Raw genomic sequence first — 18,958 nt, forward strand, 5'->3', positions numbered from 1 at the left:
GAAAATTATTCGTGGAATTTTAAAAAGTTCATGAAATTTGTAAAAATATCATGAACTTGAAAAAATTACAAATTCAATAAAAGCTAATCAATTCAAAAAACAAATCGTTGATTGAAAAAAGTTCATGAATTCAAGAAATATTCACGAATTAAAAAAATCATGAATTCCAAATTTTTCGTGAATTAAAAACAATTGCAAATTCAAAAAATTACATTAATTTGACAAGGTTCACTAATTTTAAACATATTCACATATTTAAAATAGTTCATGAACTTGGAAAATTTCACGAAATTGAAAAAATCATGGGTTTAGAAGTTGGTTACTATTTTATAAAAATCGTAAATTTTAAATTTATTCATGAAATTTTCAAGAAAAAAGATAAAACATAAAATTCAAAGATTAAAAAGTGATGAAAATCCTCCGGAAGCTTCACAAACCAATGTGAATGAAGAATCTAACATCTTCACAAAACCGGAGCGAAGCACAGGATCCGAGCGCATTACAGCGAGACAGATGGCCAGCCCATTAGCAAAATAAATCTTCTACGCGATCCACTCCCACTGATACCACGGGCCCACCATCCTCCTCCCAGCTGCAGCGCACGTGCCCGGGGCGATCGGCCATGACCGCCTTCCATACGCGGATCGCTTTAACTCGGCCAATTACTACCGCGCAAGATACCAACTCTGCCCCTCATCCCTCTACTGGACACGGGACGGCCTTCCAGGGCAGGGAGGTAAAATCGCCACCAGGGGCGTTCGCAGTGCCGCTTTTTAAGCAGAGCGGCGGGCGCGTCCTCCTCCAGTCCACCACACCACCTCGCGAGCTCCTGCTCCGGACTCTTGACGGGAGGAGAGAGAGAGAGAGAGAAAGGAGAGGGGGATGGCGTCGAGGGTGCCGACGTGGAGGGAGCGGGAGAACAACCGGCGGCGCGAGCGGCGCCGGCGCGCGGTGGCCGCCAACATCTTCCACGGGCTGCGCGCCCGCGGCGGCTACGCGCTCCCCAAGCACTGCGACAACAACGAGGTGCTCAAGGCGCTCTGCGACGAGGCCGGCTGGACCGTCGAGCCCGACGGCACCACCTACCGCAAGGTCCGTCCCGTCCCTGTCCCTCCCTCCGTGCAAACTCATCCACCTTCTCCTTCCTCTCCTCTGCCGTCTCGACGCCGTTTTGCTTCATGCATGCGTTCGTGCGCGCGGCTGCACGCGCGTGCATGCGTACGTGCATTAATTCTTGCCGAGCTGTGGAGCGATCTGATCCCGTCTCGTTTGGTTGAGCTCTTTCTTTTCTCGGTTCAGCGATTAATTCCTTCCGGATCGAGTGATTTCTTCCTTTTTAGGATGGATGGATTGAGCCGTAGATTTCTGCTCCTCTCAGCTGGTTTTGCTATGGTTTGCTTTGATTTCCTTTTCTTGTTGAAATTCTCTCTTCAATGCATGGTTCCTTCATGGTGCGGATGACCGTGGAATGAGCTGCCGATGTGCATGTGGGACAAGGCAAAGGGGAACCACACGCACATCATTACGTAAGTTTTTGTTTGTGTGCCTGTTTCCAAGCAAAAGCTATAGGATTGCAGCAATGCGTATTGGTTCTTTCCCCTTATTAAGTGAGGAGGTCTGTAAAGTTTTGTGCTTTCTCTTCATGATGAAGTTAAATCTTCCGCGATACTGCCGCTATAGCCTCGCTATAGTTGTTGGCAGCCTCCGCGCAATGCTATGGCCACCGCCGCGAAATGCTCCGAATATCCCGCTGAACGATCCAAAGTTCAGCAATAACGTACAGAAATCCTCTTTCCTGACCAGAAAAGTTTCCTCTATAGCCCGCTATAGTTGTTGGGAGCCTCCGCGCAATGCTATGACCACAACCGCGAAATGCTCCGAATATCACGCTGAATGGTCTAAAGTTCAGCAATAATCTACAGAAATCCTCTCTCCTGACCGGAAAAGTTTCCGCTATAGCCGCGATTGCCCGCTATACGACTGCTATAGCTGCGGAGAGAACCCGCCGCTAAATCATATTTCCCATGATTTGTAACTTTTTTTTTCCAAAAAATGTGAGGAAGCGGCGGGATTTTGCTTTTCTTCTTGGTCTCTGTTTCTTTTCTTTCTCTTGTCTTTTTAGGCAAGTAAGGGTGTAATGTACCAAAGCTCCTAGCTCCTTTCCTTTTTTCAGTTAGCATCTATGCTATGCATCGAATCTGTTCGCCGTCCAAACATTTGCCACAATCTTGCAAAGCCATGCTTTAGCAAGTACTCCCCCCTAGACTCTTATATTTTTTATAGAGGAAGTAGTTGAAAATTTAAGTAGCCGTGCTTGGATGGAAGAGTTCATGCGAGAGAAAAGACGGTCATATATATGCAGGTGCAGTGCATGATCGAATATTTTCATCAAAGGAGCTAAGACTGTCAAAGAAGGCACGGCTTTGATTTCAGAAGACCGCTTTGCAATACAAAAATGACATTCTAGAGATGAGCATGCTCTTTCTTTTCTTTTTTTCCTTTTCTCGTGCAATCAGCCTTTATGGAAGTGTGTCACCGCCAGCATTTGGCATTGTGACGGCTGTACTATAAAGGTGTTCAATGAAGATAAATGAATCTTCCTTGGCACGTGCCAATATTGTTCTCCTTCCGTCATCAGAAATCAGCTGGTATGAAAGGAGTACACATTATGCATGTAGTAACATAGACTGGGCTTGTATCTACATCTAATCCCGACTTTCAGAGTCAATTATCTTGTCGCGGTAAATATGCATTTGTCTTTCGGTAACACAATTGTAATCCCACACAAATGAGATGTAAAAAAAATACACACACAATTGTCATACTGACTTATTCATTTTTCAGGGTTCCAAGCCTGTAACAGCAGAAGGTACCAACCCGATGGTCCGGTCGGGCTCCCCAAGCCCGTGCTCGTCGCACCAGGTGAGCCCGCGGGCCTCCTTCCCGACCTCCGGCACGTCCTCGCATACCACGCTCGGCCGCGGCCGCGGCAGCTGCTACGAGGGCGGTTCCCTCATCCCTTGGCTCAAGAACCTCTCCTCCGGCTCCGGGTTCGCGTCCTCTTCCAAGTTCCCGCGATACTCGCCCCACTCGTACTACTTCAGCGGTGGCTCCATCAGCGCGCCGGTGACCCCGCCGTCGGGCTCGCCGCGGCGCATGCCCTGCCTCAACGCGGGATGGGGCGAGTATCCGAGTGCCCAGGTCCAGCCTCCATGGGTCGGCGCCGGCGGCAGCGGCTACGATGATTACGCCTCTCTCCCCAACTCCACGCCGTCGAGCCCCCGCGGAGGCCAGGGCGTCGGTCCAGACCCGGCCGCCTGGCTCTCCGGCTTCCAGATATCGTCGGCCGGCCCGTCGTCTCCGACCTACAGCCTCATGGCTCCTTCGAACCCCTTCCGAGTCTCCGGGGAGATGGCGGCGGCCACCGCGAGCTCTTCGAGGATGCGCACCCCGTGTCAGAGCGGGACGTGCTCGCCGGTGGCGCTGGCGGTCCATGGCGATGTCCAAATGGGGGCCCGCGCGGAGGATGACTTCGAGTTCGGGAGCGGCGGGAGGCCGGTGTCGGTGAATGCGTGGGAGGGGGAGCGCATCCACGAGGTGTGCGCCTCGGATGAGCCTGAGCTGGACCTCACCCTCGGGCTCGGGAGCTCCAACACCCGCGCAAGCGCACTGAACTGAATCATCAAGGGAGAGAAGAGATCGATGGAAGCTACCGCCATAGGAGTTTCGTCAGATTTCCATTTTGGCAGACTATTTCCGTCCTGTTTACAGGATCCGAGCTTCAGTTTTGCTAGAACTATCGTCAAATTTAGCCTATCTTTTTGCGAATTCTCTCTCATTTTCTCTTTATACTCTTCTTAAGAAGAAAACATGGCAAGGGAAGGGAACCTGCATGCTATATGCTGTGAAACTTGATCATACTGTTGAATTATCAGAATCAAAGATATATGTCGATCGATTATGTTTGGCATTTTGGGTAGTGTTTCCTGTGATTTCCATCCGTACTTTTTTCTTCATGGTTCTTGCTCTTTTGGTGCAGCTGCTGATCGAAGTTATGAAACACTTGCTAGTTTCTTTCTAACAGAGAAGTATCTTCTTCTCCTGTTTTATAACCCCCTCCGTTTTAAATATAAGTACTTTTAGAGATTTCAATATTGAACTACATACGGATGTACATGAACGTAGTTTAGAGTGTAGATTCATTCATTTTGCTGCGTATGTAGTTCATATTAAAATCTGTAAAAGAAGACTTATATTTACAAACGGAGGAAGTAAAACAGTATCCTCTTCTTCATTTCATAGCTATCTTGTTTGGGAGCACCTATGGCTCAGGTGCCTGAATATTTTCTTTGTTTCAGTCTATTGTTCCCATAAACGTTTGGTTCACATCCAACGAAGTTAATTGTTCTGATTTAGTAACTTCCAGTCAATTCCAATACTCAGCCCGATCAACCAACGCCCAGCAGACAGGAAGTGCTACTATCGAAGCCCAACCAATCAAAGCCCAACAATCAACTACCCAGAGAGGTAAAAAAAAACGATATTTTTCTTTGTACATGACCACACACTATACATACAAAACGCCCCGTGTACTTTTCCCTCTAGTTAGGGTTTCGTGTTCTCCCGGGGCGACTTTTCGCCGCCATCGAGGTTTTGCTCCCCTATCACCGATCAACCCTCTCTCTCGCCTGTGCTTGCGCTGGGGGTGGCCACCGGGGCTGTCCCTACGCCTGTGTCGAGGGAGGAAGCGGCGGAAGTTTAGGGTTGCCCCACACAACCTGATCTGCTTCCTTCGGGTGAGAGATCTAATGGCGGCTTCCGGGGACTCGAGTTCCTTGGAAATCGGTGAAGTTGAGAAGATGATGAAAGAGTTGGGATTGAGAGAGGAGGACTTGGACGATGTGATCTTCGACGAGCAAGCTGCGCCGCCGGAGGGACCGAGATGGGTAGCCTTAGCTAGGGTTAACACCACGAAGAACTATAGCCAGACTTGGTTTTACAGAAACATGAGAGCGGCATGGGATATCGCACAGGAGGCTAAGTTTAAACCTCTGGAGGAAAACCTGTATACTATCCAATTCACTTGCCTTGGTGATTGGGAGAACGATGGCCCATGGAACTTTAGAGGGGACGCGGTGATTCTTCTGCCGTATGATGGAATCTCAAAGCCTTCCACTGTCAAGCTTGAGACAATCAAGATATGGATTCAAATCCATGATGTACCAGACTTGTATGCTCATCTAGTGGCTCCGCTGGCAGCAAAAGTGGGAGAAGTTCTATTCTCAGAACCGAACTCACATGACTTTGTTGGCAATTTTCATCGAGTTTGGGTCAGCATCAATGTCCATAAACCTCTAAAGAATACGATATCTATGATTAGAGATGGGAAGAGACAGATATACAGAGTTAAGTATGAAAAGCTCCCGGACTGGTGCGCGGTTTGTGGCATGCTAGGTCACCTATATAAGGAACACGGAAATGGTATCCATCCTCCATCAGCACTTGTGTTCAAAGATCTCCGAGCTAGCTGGCTATGCGTTCGGGTCTGTGACGCCCGGGTAATTAAGCTACAGTGATCCTTTGCTAATGATGCCACATCACCTCGTTTATAGTTGCTAATCTCGAGTTAGTTCAAAACCGATTCAAATTCAAATTCAAAAATAGGCAGACAATAAAAGTTTTCAAATGTTAAAACTAAAATGTTCGAAGTGAATCAAATAATGCATAGGTAAATATGATGGAGAAACCACACTTTTATAAAATATTTAAATGCCCTAATGGGAATGAAACAACAACATAACAAATTATTAAATGCCTTTTGTTAATTATAAAATGTTAAAATATTTTACTTAGGGGTTTAAACTTTTTGTAGTAGAGGTATAATTAGTGATATAGGCACAACTGTTGTGATTTATATAACTAAAATAAAATAAATAAGAACTAAAAGAATAAATAAAAGAAAAGAGAAAATAAACAACAAAAAAATAAAAGAGACAGAGACCCCCCCTCCCCTGAGCTGGGCCTCGGCCCAGCAGGCTACCGGGCCGCCAGGCCGGCCCAACCGCGCCCGCTACTAATCCCCTCGGGCGCCAGAAACCCTAACCCATCCACCCCGTCACCCGCCCACTCCCTACGCCTCTCCTCTCCCCTTCCCGATCCGATCTGGATCGGGGACGAGCCCGCTCCCCCCCACCTCGCGACGCCAGCGCCCCAACCCAGTCGCCGGGCACCCCATCGCCTCGACCCCGCGTCGGCCCCCCCTCCTCTCTCCCGATCTGGGTCGGGATCCAGAGGAGGCCGCCGCCGCCCGGAACCCCCTTTGCCGGACCACCTCGCCGGCCTGCTCCACCACGCCGGACGCCATCGCCGCTCCTCCCCTGCGTCGCCGCGTCCCCGTCCTCCTCCCCAAAGGCTCCACCGAGCCTCGCCGACCCTCGTCTCTGCAACGTCAGTGAGGCACCGTCCTCTCCTCCTCCCGCCCGCGTGCTCGAACCCCGGTGCCGCGCACTGCGTGCCCCGGTCTTGCTGCTCTTCCTCCTGCCGCACGCGCTCACCACGCGCTCCGGATGACCCCATACCGCGCGATCACGGCCGCGACCTTCTCCCCGCGCCGCGATTGGACCGGCGCCCCCTGCACACGCCCGTGCGCGCCCACCCGCGCCCACGGCCATCGCTGCCGGACGCCCGCGCCCGAGACGGTGCTCTGCCCGCTCCTGCTCACGGCCTCCTCGCCCCGCTCCCTCGACCATCCCACGCCCCGTGCCCCTGCTCCACGGCTGCTGCTGCCTCCTGTACCCACCGCAACCGCCGTGCCGCTACCTCCCCAGGTCGCCGTGGCCTCACCTATGCCGCTTCCTCGCCGCCCCGGCCGCCTGGCCGGCGCCGTGGCCACCGGCCTCCCCCTGCACCGCCCCCCCTGCCGGGTCCGCCCGCACTGGCGTGCACTCGAACGAACGGGTGCTGGACACCCATTGCGCCCATCTCCACCCCAGCACCCGTTAGCCCGAACCGCTGTGGCCCCTTTGGCCCAATGACACAGGGGCCCACGCCCCAGAACTTTATAAAAAAAAGAATTAAAAATAAATAAATAAATAATAATTACATTAATTAATTAATCAATAAGTGATTTAATTAAGTTAATTAATCATGCTTAATTAATCTAATTAACTAGTTAGTTTAATTAAATAGTAATTAGTTTAACTAAGACCTAATTAACCTAAACAGTGTATGACAGGTGGGTCCCACTGGACCCACATGTCAGTTTGACCCAGTCAACTCTGTTGACTGCTGACGTCAGCATGACATCATGCTGATGTCATTAATTTATTTTCGAATTAATTTAAATAATGGATTAAATACCAGAAATTAATAAAATCTTTAGAAAATCATATCTTTTAATCCGTAACTCGGATTAAAAAAATTTCAACATGAAAGTTGCTCAGAATGTCGAGACGAATTTGAGTACGCAGCCCGTTTATCCGCCACGCATCCCTAGCATAGCGAACACACAACTTTCCCCCTCTATTTCATTTGTCCGAAAACGCGAAACACCGGGGATACTTCCCCGGATGTTTCCCCCCTTCACCGGTATCACCTCATACCGCGATAGGGCACCCCTAGCACCGATACTTGTCATGTCATGCATCGCTACGCATCTGTTTGCTTAAATATTTATTGTTTCTCCCCCCTCTTCTCTCGCTAGACACCGGGACCGACGCCGCCGCTACCCAGTACGACTACGGAGTTGACGACCACTCTCTCTTGCCAGAGCAACCAGGCAAGCCCCCCCTTTGATCACCAGATATCGCCTACTCTTCTCTATACTGCTTGCATTAGAGTAGCGTAGCATGTTACTGCTTCCCGTTAATCCTATACTGATGCATAGCCTGTCCTTGCTACTACTGTTGATACCTTTACCTGCAATCCTAATGCTTAGTATAGGATGCTAGTATTTCCATCTGTGGCCCTACATTCTTGTCCGTCTGCTGTGCTATACTATCGGGCCGTGATCACTCGGGAGGTGATCACGGGTATATACTATTTACTTTATACATGATACATGTGGTGATTAAAGACGGGTCGGCTTGAGGAGCACCCGCGAGTGGAGTTTTGAGGCGGAGCGGCAGGGCAGGTTCCGACCACCTAGGAGAGAGGTGGGCCTGGCCCTGGTCGGCGTTCGCGGATACTTAACACGCTTAACGAGATCTGGATATTTGATCTGAGTCTGGCCATTTGGTCTATACGCACTAACCATCTACGCGGGAGTAGTTATGGGTATCCCGGCGTCGTGGTATCAGCCGAAGCCTTCGTGACGTCAGCGACTGAGTGGCGCGCGCCGGATTGGACTGGAAGGCCACTAGGCTAGGTATGCTTTCGGCTGCGTTCGCAACGTGCAGGTGTGCTAAGGGCGATGGGCCCAGACCCCTGGGCGCTTAGGTTTAGACCAGCGTGCTGACCTCTCTGTTGGTCTAGGTGGGGCTGCGACGTGTTGATCTTCCGAGGCCGGGCATGACCCAGGAAAGTGTGTCCGGCCAAATGGGATCGAGCGTGTTGGGGTATGTGGTGCACCCCTGCAGGGAAGTTAATCTATTCGAATAGCCGTGATCTTCGGTAACAGGACGACTTGGAGTTGTACCTTGACCTTATGACAACTAGAACCGGATACTTTATAAAACACATCCTTCCAAGTGCCAGATACAACCGGTGATCGCTCTCTCACAGGGCGACGAGGGGAGGATCATCGGTTAGGATTATGCTATACGATGCTACTTGGAGGTCTTCAGTCTACTCTCTTCTACATGCTGCAAGACGGAGGCTGCTAGAAGCGTAGTCTTCGAAAGTACTAGCTATCCCCCTCTTATTCCGGCATTCTGCAGTTCAGTCCACATATGATAGCCTTATTCCAGTTGATACCAATGCATACATATGTAGTGTAGCTCCTTGCTTGCGAGTACTTTGGATGAGTACTCACGGTTGCTTTCTCCCTCTTTTCCCCTATTCCTTCTTCCTGGTTGTCGCAACCAGATGTTGGAGCCCAGGATCCAGACGCCACCGTCGACGACGACTCCTACTACACCGGAGGTGCCTACTACTACGTGATGCCCGCTGACGACGACCAGGAGTAGTTAGGAGGATCCCAGGCAGGAGGCCTGCGCCTCTTTCGATCTGTATCCCAGTTTGTGCTAGCCTTCTTAAGGCAAACTTGTTTAACTTATGTCTGTACTCAGATATTGTTGCTTCCGCTGACTCGTCTATGATCGAGCTCTTGTATTCGAGCCCTCGAGGCCCCTGGCTTGTAATATGATGCTTGTATGACTTATTTTATTTGTAGAGTTGTGTTGTGATATCTTTCCGTGAGTCCTTGATCTTGATCGTACACATTTGCGTGCATGATTAGTGTACGGTCAAATCGGGGGCGTCACAAGTTGGTATCAGAGCCGACTGCCTGTAGGAATCCCCCTTTCCAACTCCTTGGCCGAAGTTGAGTCTAGACTTTACAAAAACTTTTACTAACATGGCTGTGCGGCCCATGGGCCCACGTCGCCATTGGGCGGTATTAAGATCTTTTATTCCTCGTCTATACTCTGGGATTCTAATCTCTCTTCTATTCGGGTTAAATGATTTTGCTGAAATCTAACTCTAGGTTCTCGTTACCACTTCCTCCCGGAGAGCCCCATTCAGGCCAGATGATCGACTGCTTCAACAGAAGATTCTGACAATACTCTCTGATGTTCTCCCGAAACCTTATGCCATTGCTTTTGCAATTCCCTACCACCGAAATATCCCTATGGATAAGTATTCAGACCTGTCGTGCTTACTTTTATTCCCAATCGATCTTGTTATTATAAGATACCCCGAGAATACTTTGTGCCTACTGCCTTGCAGTTCTCTGCCACATGCCTACCACTACGGATAATTACTCGCATTTATCGAGTATCCGCTCATCCCCAGATATTCATGCAGTTCACAAAATTCTTCGAAATACCATTCGGTCTTCCGAAAATCCTGAGCAACCTATTGCTCCTGAAATTCTTGCTTGCTTGCATTATGGTTAATCCCATAAGTATAGCAATCTTATTGGCAACCTTTGTCAATATCATTTTGAGTCCATTGACTCAATATGTTGCGAATGCTCGCAATCCTCACTCAAATCATAGAATTCATCCTTTCAGCTCAGATGTCATTTAAAATGTGAGCTGGTCCTCGGCCAATCAGATTGCCATCGATTGTACCCCTAAGTCTATTCAACTTGTCCGTCCTTGATCAGAGCGTTTGCTCCTGATCCCTTGATTTGAAAATCATAATTCCTTTGTTATTTAAACGTTGAATTATTCAGATGATCTGTAAAACGATGCATTTGCATTCTTTCTTCCTCTGATTGGGTATCGATACTCACATCAGCTCCATTGTGGATCACCATATCCACTGTTGGATTATTATCCGACAATGTCCTTCATAATTAATCACCTTGTGAGTTCTTTCTCCGATACATAATGCCTTTGGTAATTTGTATCCTCTCCTTTTGCCAACCATGCTCTGCTTTCGAGCTGGTAATATTTACTCTCAAAGCTTGTGGTATATGTTTCCACGATACCCTGACGGGTTGAACCTATGCCTTCCTTAATTTGTGTGACATCGAAAGTTATGCGGGTTATACCCTGCTGATGCTTCGTCAGATAACTTTTCAACACTACAACTTCGAAAAGGGGAGGTAAATGTTAGGTTATGCATTGAAGAAGTGGAAGTCGACCTTGAACTTTGTGTTCATGCCCATGGACATGATGTAGATCTTATCATTAAAGCTTCTCTTAAATTAATTACTCCCTTGGTATAAGTTCATATTATATCTGGGATCTGGCCTTTTGCAATCGTGGTTTCGACCATGTTCTCTTTTAGGTACCGTTTCTCGTGCGAGTTTAAGCACTTGTCTTCTGCAGAGCAATACCCCAGTCCAACCTCTACTTTGATCTGTCGTCGAGTACTCGAGGATACCACGGGATACATAACTTCTTATGGGTTCTTCATCAAATGTTATTTCTCCCCTAATCCAATTTTTCTTGGGTTCTAGGTTGTCATCAACCGAGAACGCCGAATAGTAAATCGAGTCTGTACTCCGATTCAATAACTCCTAAGTAATTTTCATTGCTTACGAGTTTAATAACCCTTCAAGTCATTCCTAGCCTGATTGGTCATATCATTATCGTGCAAAAATTTAACTGTGCTACCTGGTCCTTCTTCCCGGAACAAAATTTTCGATGATGAGCTAAGCTTACGTCGATCTTCCTCGTCATAACACTTCGCCTTGAACTACGAGCTTGTTTCGAGTTTGTGTCTTACCCATGGTTCCAATAACCTTTCGCTTCATCACCCCTTTCAACTTGATGTCATCGCCGATCGATTACATCTTCATGAGACCTCTTGAAAAATGTGTCGTGATCATCATGAGCATTATGAGCTCTTCCAGGATATCGATTGAATTCATGATGAGAAATACCATCCTTGCCCTCGATGATCTGTATTATCATCGACCACTTTATTGACTTCCCTCCAACACAAACTTGTCGTGTTTTGTGTTATACCTTGAGTTCCTTGCTATCCAGCATCTGCTCTTCTTTACCTTGGAGTATTACCCTTTATATGTCAAGAGTGTGGCAAGAAATTCACCACCCTTAAGAATTCTTGACACAAGTGATACTTATTAACATCACCATTCTTTCTTGGTCTCCGTGTTAATTCTAACCGGAATACCGGCAAATGGTCTGTGATGTGTAAATTCTAAACTTCTAGCAACCCTATTTGCTTTGAAGTTATTGGTCTACAGTTCCATTCTAAGTCTATTGCTTATTGAATCATCATTCGAACATTGATCGTGCTACCTAGTCCGGATTCCTGGGTGCACCCTTCTATCATTGTTCAGTTGTGTATGTTTCCCTTGAGCATACATCATTATATCATTTGATCCGACAAATGATATTTCCTTGTTCACATAATTGTGGAAATCAATCCTTTGGAAATCTCGATGAGTTGTCGCCGAGTCCATCAGCCACATCCTCATCCTCTCCTTGATTTAATGATGAACTCTTGCTGTGGAACTCTCTTCCATAGTTCAATTCTCGAGATTCTTACAATGTCATTTCGACAATTTGTGTTGCACCTTTCTTCTCAGGCATCCTAAGTCTGAGTTATCCTGACATCAATCAGATCTGAATCTCGGTCAGATATGATGGTTGGAACATATTTCCAGGAGTTATAACATCTTTATATGACTCGGTAAGGTGATATCATGCCTAGCACACCTGGCCGAAGGACCTATTGTTATAGTTTCCTTCTTGGCAAGGTTAGTCATTCTTCCGTGAGGAAATTGTAAGACTTATTCTATAAGTTGTTCCTGATGGATCCTTTTTGTCTCCAAAGTCTGATCTTCACCTGTTGACCATGTCAATGCTATCTCAAAGCATGTCTGTGGTACTCTGATTTTCAACAAGAACATTTGAAGCCTAATGCTAAATGTTACTTTCTCAATTATCCAAACACCGTTGTATGGGAAATGTCATGAAAATTCTCTCCCGTACCTAAAGAGTTTTCTACATTATATCCTATCATGGATATCATGCTCTACCTGTCCTTGAGAAGGATATACCTTTCAATTGTGTGTTTAAACCCATTTTCCTTTCCATTGTTCTGTTTAATCTGATAATCATATTTGCCTTTCCATTGGTTGGTTTAACACGTCTTGTGATCTATATGATCTAAGCGGTAATATTCTCCTGCTTATGTAAACACCTCGGTGTACAATTCTGTCAGCAAGACCCTGTTACTATTGTTGATGACATTTCGGTAGCCACCGATGGACGAGAACCTTGCCTATTGGCTCGCCTCGTTCAACGAGTAGGAAAATGGTTCTCTTCGTCCCTCGCCCTTGGTACCGATGTTGTTGCCGACATAACCGACAGACTATCCTCTAACATGCCTTGCTTTCATGATCGTGCAATACGTCACCGCCCTTCCTGCTTCTAACCCACATGGTGGGCCCATAACCCACAGTTCCTCAGGATCGAAACCTGACTCTCCTGTACACCCCCTGTTCCCAAAGTTATTCCTCGCGCTTGGCTTCGTATTTAATTCACGGGCCACCTTCCTAATGCTCTATTCTGGTATCAGACGCAATACTTACTCTCGCTGCTCTGAAACCCTTTCTCACTCTGGTTCAGACTTCGAGCAACTATCTATCCACTTGGAACCTCTTATTGTACCTTTGTACCTTACTCTTGATGTATTCGATATGTTCAACTCGAGAGATAATCTTATGCTCATTCATGGGTTAACCCCCAGACTGTTTCCCTCATAAGCATTCTGTCGTAGCCGAGCTGCCCCTTACCTATTCGTAAGTACGTTGGAGTTCCCGAGAAAAGAACGACATCACCATGATGGCCTGAAGCAGAGAAGTGAAGACAACAATGTAATGGATCGACCTCCTCGAGAAGAGTAACCAAGACCAACAAGACCCGTTAGAAATTCGCAACCTAATCCCTTCCCCGCACTTCCCCGCTTAAATCTCGGGACGAGATTTCTCGTAGTGGAGGAGAATTGTGACGCCCGGGTAATTAAGCTACAGTGATCCTTTGCTAATGATGCCACGTCACCTCGTTTATAGTTGCTAATCTCGAGTTAGTTCAAAACCGATTCAAATTCAAATTCAAAAATAGGCAGACAATAAAAGTTTTCAAATGTTAAAACTAAAATGTTCGAAGTGAATCAAATAATGCATAGGTAAATATGGTGGAGAAACCACACTTTTATAAAATATTTAAATGCCCTAATGGGAATGAAACAACAACATAACAAATTATTAAATGCCTTTTGTTAATTATAAAATGTTAAAATATTTTACTTAGGGGTTTAAACTTTTTGTAGTAGAGGTATAATTAGTGATACAAATTTAGGCACAACTGTTGTGATTTATATAACTAAAATAAAACAAATAAGAACTAAAAGAATAAATAAAAGAAAAGAGAAAATAAACAACAAAAAAATAAAAGAGACAGAGACCCCCCCTCCCCCGAGCTGGGCCTCGGCCCAGCAGGCTACCGGGCCGCCAGGCCGGCCCAACCGCGCCCGCTACTAATCCCCTCGGGCGCCAGAAACCCTAACCCATCCACCCCGTCACCCCCCACTCCCTACGCCTCTCCTCTCCCCTTCGCGATCCGATCTGGATCGGGGACGAGCCCGCTCCCCCCCACCTCGCGACGCCAGCGCCCCAACCCAGTCGCCGGGCACCCCATCGCCTCGACCCCGCGTCGGCCCCCCCTCCTCTCTCCCGATCTGGGTCGGGATCCAGAGGAGGCCACCGCCGCCCGGAACCCCCTTTGCCGGACCACCTCGCCGGCCTGCTCCACCACGCCGGACGCCATCGCCGCTCCTCCCCTGCGTCGCCGCGTCCCCGTCCTCCTCCCCAAAGGCTCCACCGAGCCTCGCCGACCCTCGTCTCTGCAACGTCAGTGAGGCACCGTCCTCTCCTCCTCCCGCCCGCGTGCTCGAACCCCGGTGCCGCGCACCGCGTGCCCCGGTCTTGCTGCTCTTCCTCCTGCCGCACGCGCTCACCACGCGCTCCGGATGACCCCATACCGCGCGATCACGGCCGCGACCTTCTCCCCGCGCCGCGACTGGACCGGCGCCCCCTGCACACGCCCGTGCGCGCCCACCCGCGCCCACGGCCATCGCTGCCGTACGCCCGCGCCCGAGACGGTGCTCTGCCCGCTCCTGCTCACGGCCTCCTCGCCCCGCTCCCTCGACCATCCCACGCCCCGTGCCCCTGCTCCACGGCTGCTGCTGCCTCCTCTACCCACCGCAACCGCCATGCCGCTACCTCCCCAGGTCGCCGTGGCCTCGCCTATGCCGCTTCCTCGCCGCCCCGACCGCCTGGCCGGCGCCGTGGCCACCGGCCTCCCCCTGCACCGCCCCCCCTGCCGGGTCCGCCCGCACTGGCGTGCACTCGAACGAACGGGTGCTGGACACCCATTGCGCCCATCTCCACCCCAGCACCCGTTAGCCCGAACCACTGTGGCCCCTTTGGCCCAATGACACAGGGGCCCACGCCCCAGAACTTTATAAAAAAAAGAATTAAAAATAAATAAATAAATAATAATTACATTAATTAATTAATCAATAAGTGATTTAATTAAGTTAATTAATCATGCTTAATTAATCTAATTAACTAGTTAGTTTAATTAAATAGTAATTAGTTTAACTAAGACCTAATTAACCTAAACAGTGTATGACAGGTGGGTCCCACTGGACCCACATGTCAGTTTGACCCAGTCAACTCTGTTGACTGCTGACGTCAGCATGACATCATGCTGATGTCATTAATTTATTTTCGAATTAATTTAAATAATGGATTAAATACCAGAAATTAATAAAATCTTTAGAAAATCATATCTTTTAATCCGTAACTCGGATTAAAATTTTTTCAACATGAAAGTTGCTCAGAATGTCGAGACGAATTTGAATACGCAGCCCGTTTATCCGCCACGCATCCCTAGCATAGCGAACACACAACTTTCCCCCTCTATTTCATTTGTCCGAAAACGCGAAACACCGGGGATACTTCCCCGGATGTTTCCCCCCTTCACCGGTATCACCTCATACCGCGATAGGGCACCCCTAGCACCGATACTTGTCATGTCATGCATCGCTACGCATCTGTTTGCTTAAATATTTATTGTTTCTCCCCCCCTCTTCTCTCGCTAGACACCGGGACCGACGCCGCCGCTACCCAGTACGACTACGGAGTTGACGACCACTCTCTCTTGCCAGAGCAACCAGGCAAGCCCCCCCTTTGATCACCAGATATCGCCTACTCTTCTCTATACTGCTTGCATTAGAGTAGCGTAGCATGTTACTGCTTCCCGTTAATCCTATACTGATGCATAGCCTGTCCTTGCTACTACTGTTGATACCTTTACCTGCAATCCTAATGCTTAGTATAGGATGCTAGTATTTCCATCTGTGGCCCTACATTCTTGTCCGTCTGCTGTGCTATACTATCGGGCCGTGATCACTCGGGAGGTGATCACGGGTATATACTATTTACTTTATACATGATACATGTGGTGATTAAAGACGGGTCGGCTTGAGGAGCACCCGCGAGTGGAGTTTTGAGGCGGAGCGGCAGGGCAGGTTCCGACCACCTAGGAGAGAGGTGGGCCTGGCCCTGGTCGGCGTTCGCGGATACTTAACACGCTTAACGAGATCTGGATATTTGATCTGAGTCTGGCCATTTGGTCTATACGCACTAACCATCTACGCGGGAGTAGTTATGGGTATCCCGGCTCGTGGTATCAGCCGAAGCCTTCGTGACGTCAGCGACTGAGTGGCGCGCGCCGGATTGGACTGGAAGGCCACTAGGCTAGGTCTGCTTTCGGCCGCGTTCGCAACGTGCAGGTGTGCTAAGGGCGATGGTCCCAGACCCCTGGGCGCTTAGGTTTAGACCGGCGTGCTGACCTCTCTGTTGGTCTAGGTGGGGCTGCGACGTGTTGATCTTCCGAGGCCGGGCATGACCCAGGAAAGTGTGTCCAGCCAAATGGGATCGAGCGTGTTGGGGTATGTGGTGCACCCCTGCAGGGAAGTTAATCTATTCGAATAGCCGTGATCTTCGGTAACAGGACGACTTGGAGTTGTACCTTGACCTTACGACAACTAGAACCGGATACTTTATAAAACACATCCTTCCAAGTGCCAGATACAACCGGTGATCGCTCTCTCACAGGGCGACGAGGGGAGGATCATCGGTTAGGATTATGCTATACGATGCTACTTGGAGGTCTTCAGTCTACTCTCTTCTACATGCTGCAAGACGGAGGCTGCCAGAAGCGTAGTCTTCGAAAGTACTAGCTATCCCCCTCTTATTCCGGCATTCTGCAGTTCAGTCCACATATGATAGCCTTATTCCAGTTGATACCAATGCATACATATGTAGTGTAGCTCCTTGCTTGCGAGTACTTTGGATGAGTACTCACGGTTGCTTTCTCCCTCTTTTCCCCTATTCCTTCTTCCTGGTTGTCGCAACCAGATGTTGGAGCCCAGGATCCAGACGCCACCGTCGACGACGACTCCTACTACACCGGAGGTGCCTACTACTACGTGATGCCCGCTGACGACGACCAAGAGTAGTTAGGAGGATCCCAGGCAGGAGGCCTGCGCCTCTTTCGATCTGTATCCCAGTTTGTGCTAGCCTTCTTAAGGCAAACTTGTTTAACTTATGTCTGTACTCAGATATTGTTGCTTCCGCTGACTCGTCTATGATCGAGCTCTTGTATTCGAGCCCTCGAGGCCCCTGGCTTGTAATATGATGCTTGTATGACTTATTTTATTTGTAGAGTTGTGTTGTGATATCTTCCCGTGAGTCCTTGATCTTGATCGTACACATTTGCGTGCATGATTAGTGTACGGTCAAATCGGGGGCGTCACAGGGTCGTGGCCCGGGCGAAGGCCGCAGCCAGAGGGGTGGACGTAGAGGAGGCCGGTCAGGGGGGCGTTCAAGCGGCCGCTCAGCGGGAAGCTGAGGCGACATGACAGAACAATATGCTCATAGTGCAGATCATGTTGGGGATCTTAGAGGGGTGGCCAGTGATGCAGATATGGAGGAGTGGAGCAGGAAGAGGAACGCGGGATCAGAGCTGGGGGCTAGAGGAACTACAGCCCAAAAAATCTCTGAGAATGCAGGGGAAGAAGTGAACCCACTAGCAATTGTGCCGACAGCTTTGACGGCTGTGAGTCCACACCGCATAGAGATCTGAAGAGAACCAGGAAGACGGAGGAGGACTCCGAAGGTGCAAACTCAAAAGTGAAGAATTTGGCGGGCTCCTTCGAGGAGCACCGCCGGGCCCAATGAGTGCGCTATGTTGGAACTGTCGGGGTGCGGGCAAAGCCGCGACAGTTCGAGAGGTTCGCGAGTTTGCGAACAAATTTTCCCCTACCCTCTTATGTATTGTGGAAACTCAGTTAGAAGGCTCGAGGGTAGAAGCTCTAGCAGGCACTTTTGGTTATGATAATAGTTTTGTGATTGATAGTCGTGGTAGAAGTGGAGGTATTGGCATTTTCTGGAACAATGAAATAAAATTGGAAATTCTTGGTTACTCAGACTACCATGTTGATTGTTCTGTTGAGGAGGTAGGTTTTGACCCTTGGAGAGCTACTGTTGTTTATGGCGAAGCGCAAACACACCTTCGATATAAAACATGGGATACTTTGAAAAACATCAACACTTCTAGCAATCTGCCTTGGTGATTTTAACGAAGTTCTACGTCCTGATGAGCATCAGGGAGTTTGACAAAGGAGCAATGCGAAAATACAGAATTTTCGTGATGCGGTGGATGTTTGCATGTTGCTAGTTGGTTATAATGGTCGTTTCTGGACATTTGAAAAGAAAGTGCGGGGAGGATCCTACACTAGGGTCCGACTGGATCGTGCCCTAGCCAATGCTGGTTGGCGTGCAAGGTTCCCTCTTGCGGATCTGACTCACCTAACGGCAGCGTCTTCGGACCACTGCCCCATCCTGTTGCGGTTGAACAGAGAGCAGCCACGGAGCAGACAGCCGAAACCTTTTCGGTATGAGGTAATGTGGGAGGGCCATGAATCGTGGAGTGACACTATCAACGCAGCATGGACGGGCGGAGGAATCAGCAACAGAGTGGAGGATCTTCGGGCTAAATTGCAGGCTATATCCCTTGACTTGGGACGGTGGAACAATGAGACATTTGGGAACGTGCGGAAGGAGATTAAAAGGCTGAAAACGGAGCTGGAGAAGCTTCGGTCCAACCCAAACCGTACGTCTCCGTCCCACCTTGAGCTGAAGATCAACGAAAATTTAGTTGAACTTTACCATCGGGATGAGATACTATGGAGGTAGCGATCCAGGATTGAGTGGTTAACGTCGGGTGACAAAAACACGAAGTTT

The 18,958-nt window shown here is 48.7% G+C and overlaps 1 protein-coding gene across 1 annotated transcript; it reads left to right on the plus strand.

The window, feature by feature from the left end:
• The first annotated feature begins 818 nt into the window (after window positions 1-818).
• Window positions 819-3,948, plus strand: LOC125514931 (protein BZR1 homolog 3-like). The gene is made up of 2 exons (XM_048680305.2): window positions 819-1,092; window positions 2,845-3,948. Exons 1-2 carry the CDS (start codon window positions 883-885, stop codon window positions 3,676-3,678), a joined length of 1,044 nt encoding a protein of 347 aa, XP_048536262.2. The 5' UTR covers window positions 819-882; the 3' UTR covers window positions 3,679-3,948.
• Window positions 3,949-18,958: the final 15,010 nt, after the last annotated feature.

The sequence above is a fragment of the Triticum urartu genome, chromosome 6A, assembly GCF_056163025.1.
Source record: "Triticum urartu cultivar PI428250 chromosome 6A, HENAU_Tu73, whole genome shotgun sequence".
NCBI lineage: Eukaryota > Viridiplantae > Streptophyta > Magnoliopsida > Poales > Poaceae > Triticum > Triticum urartu.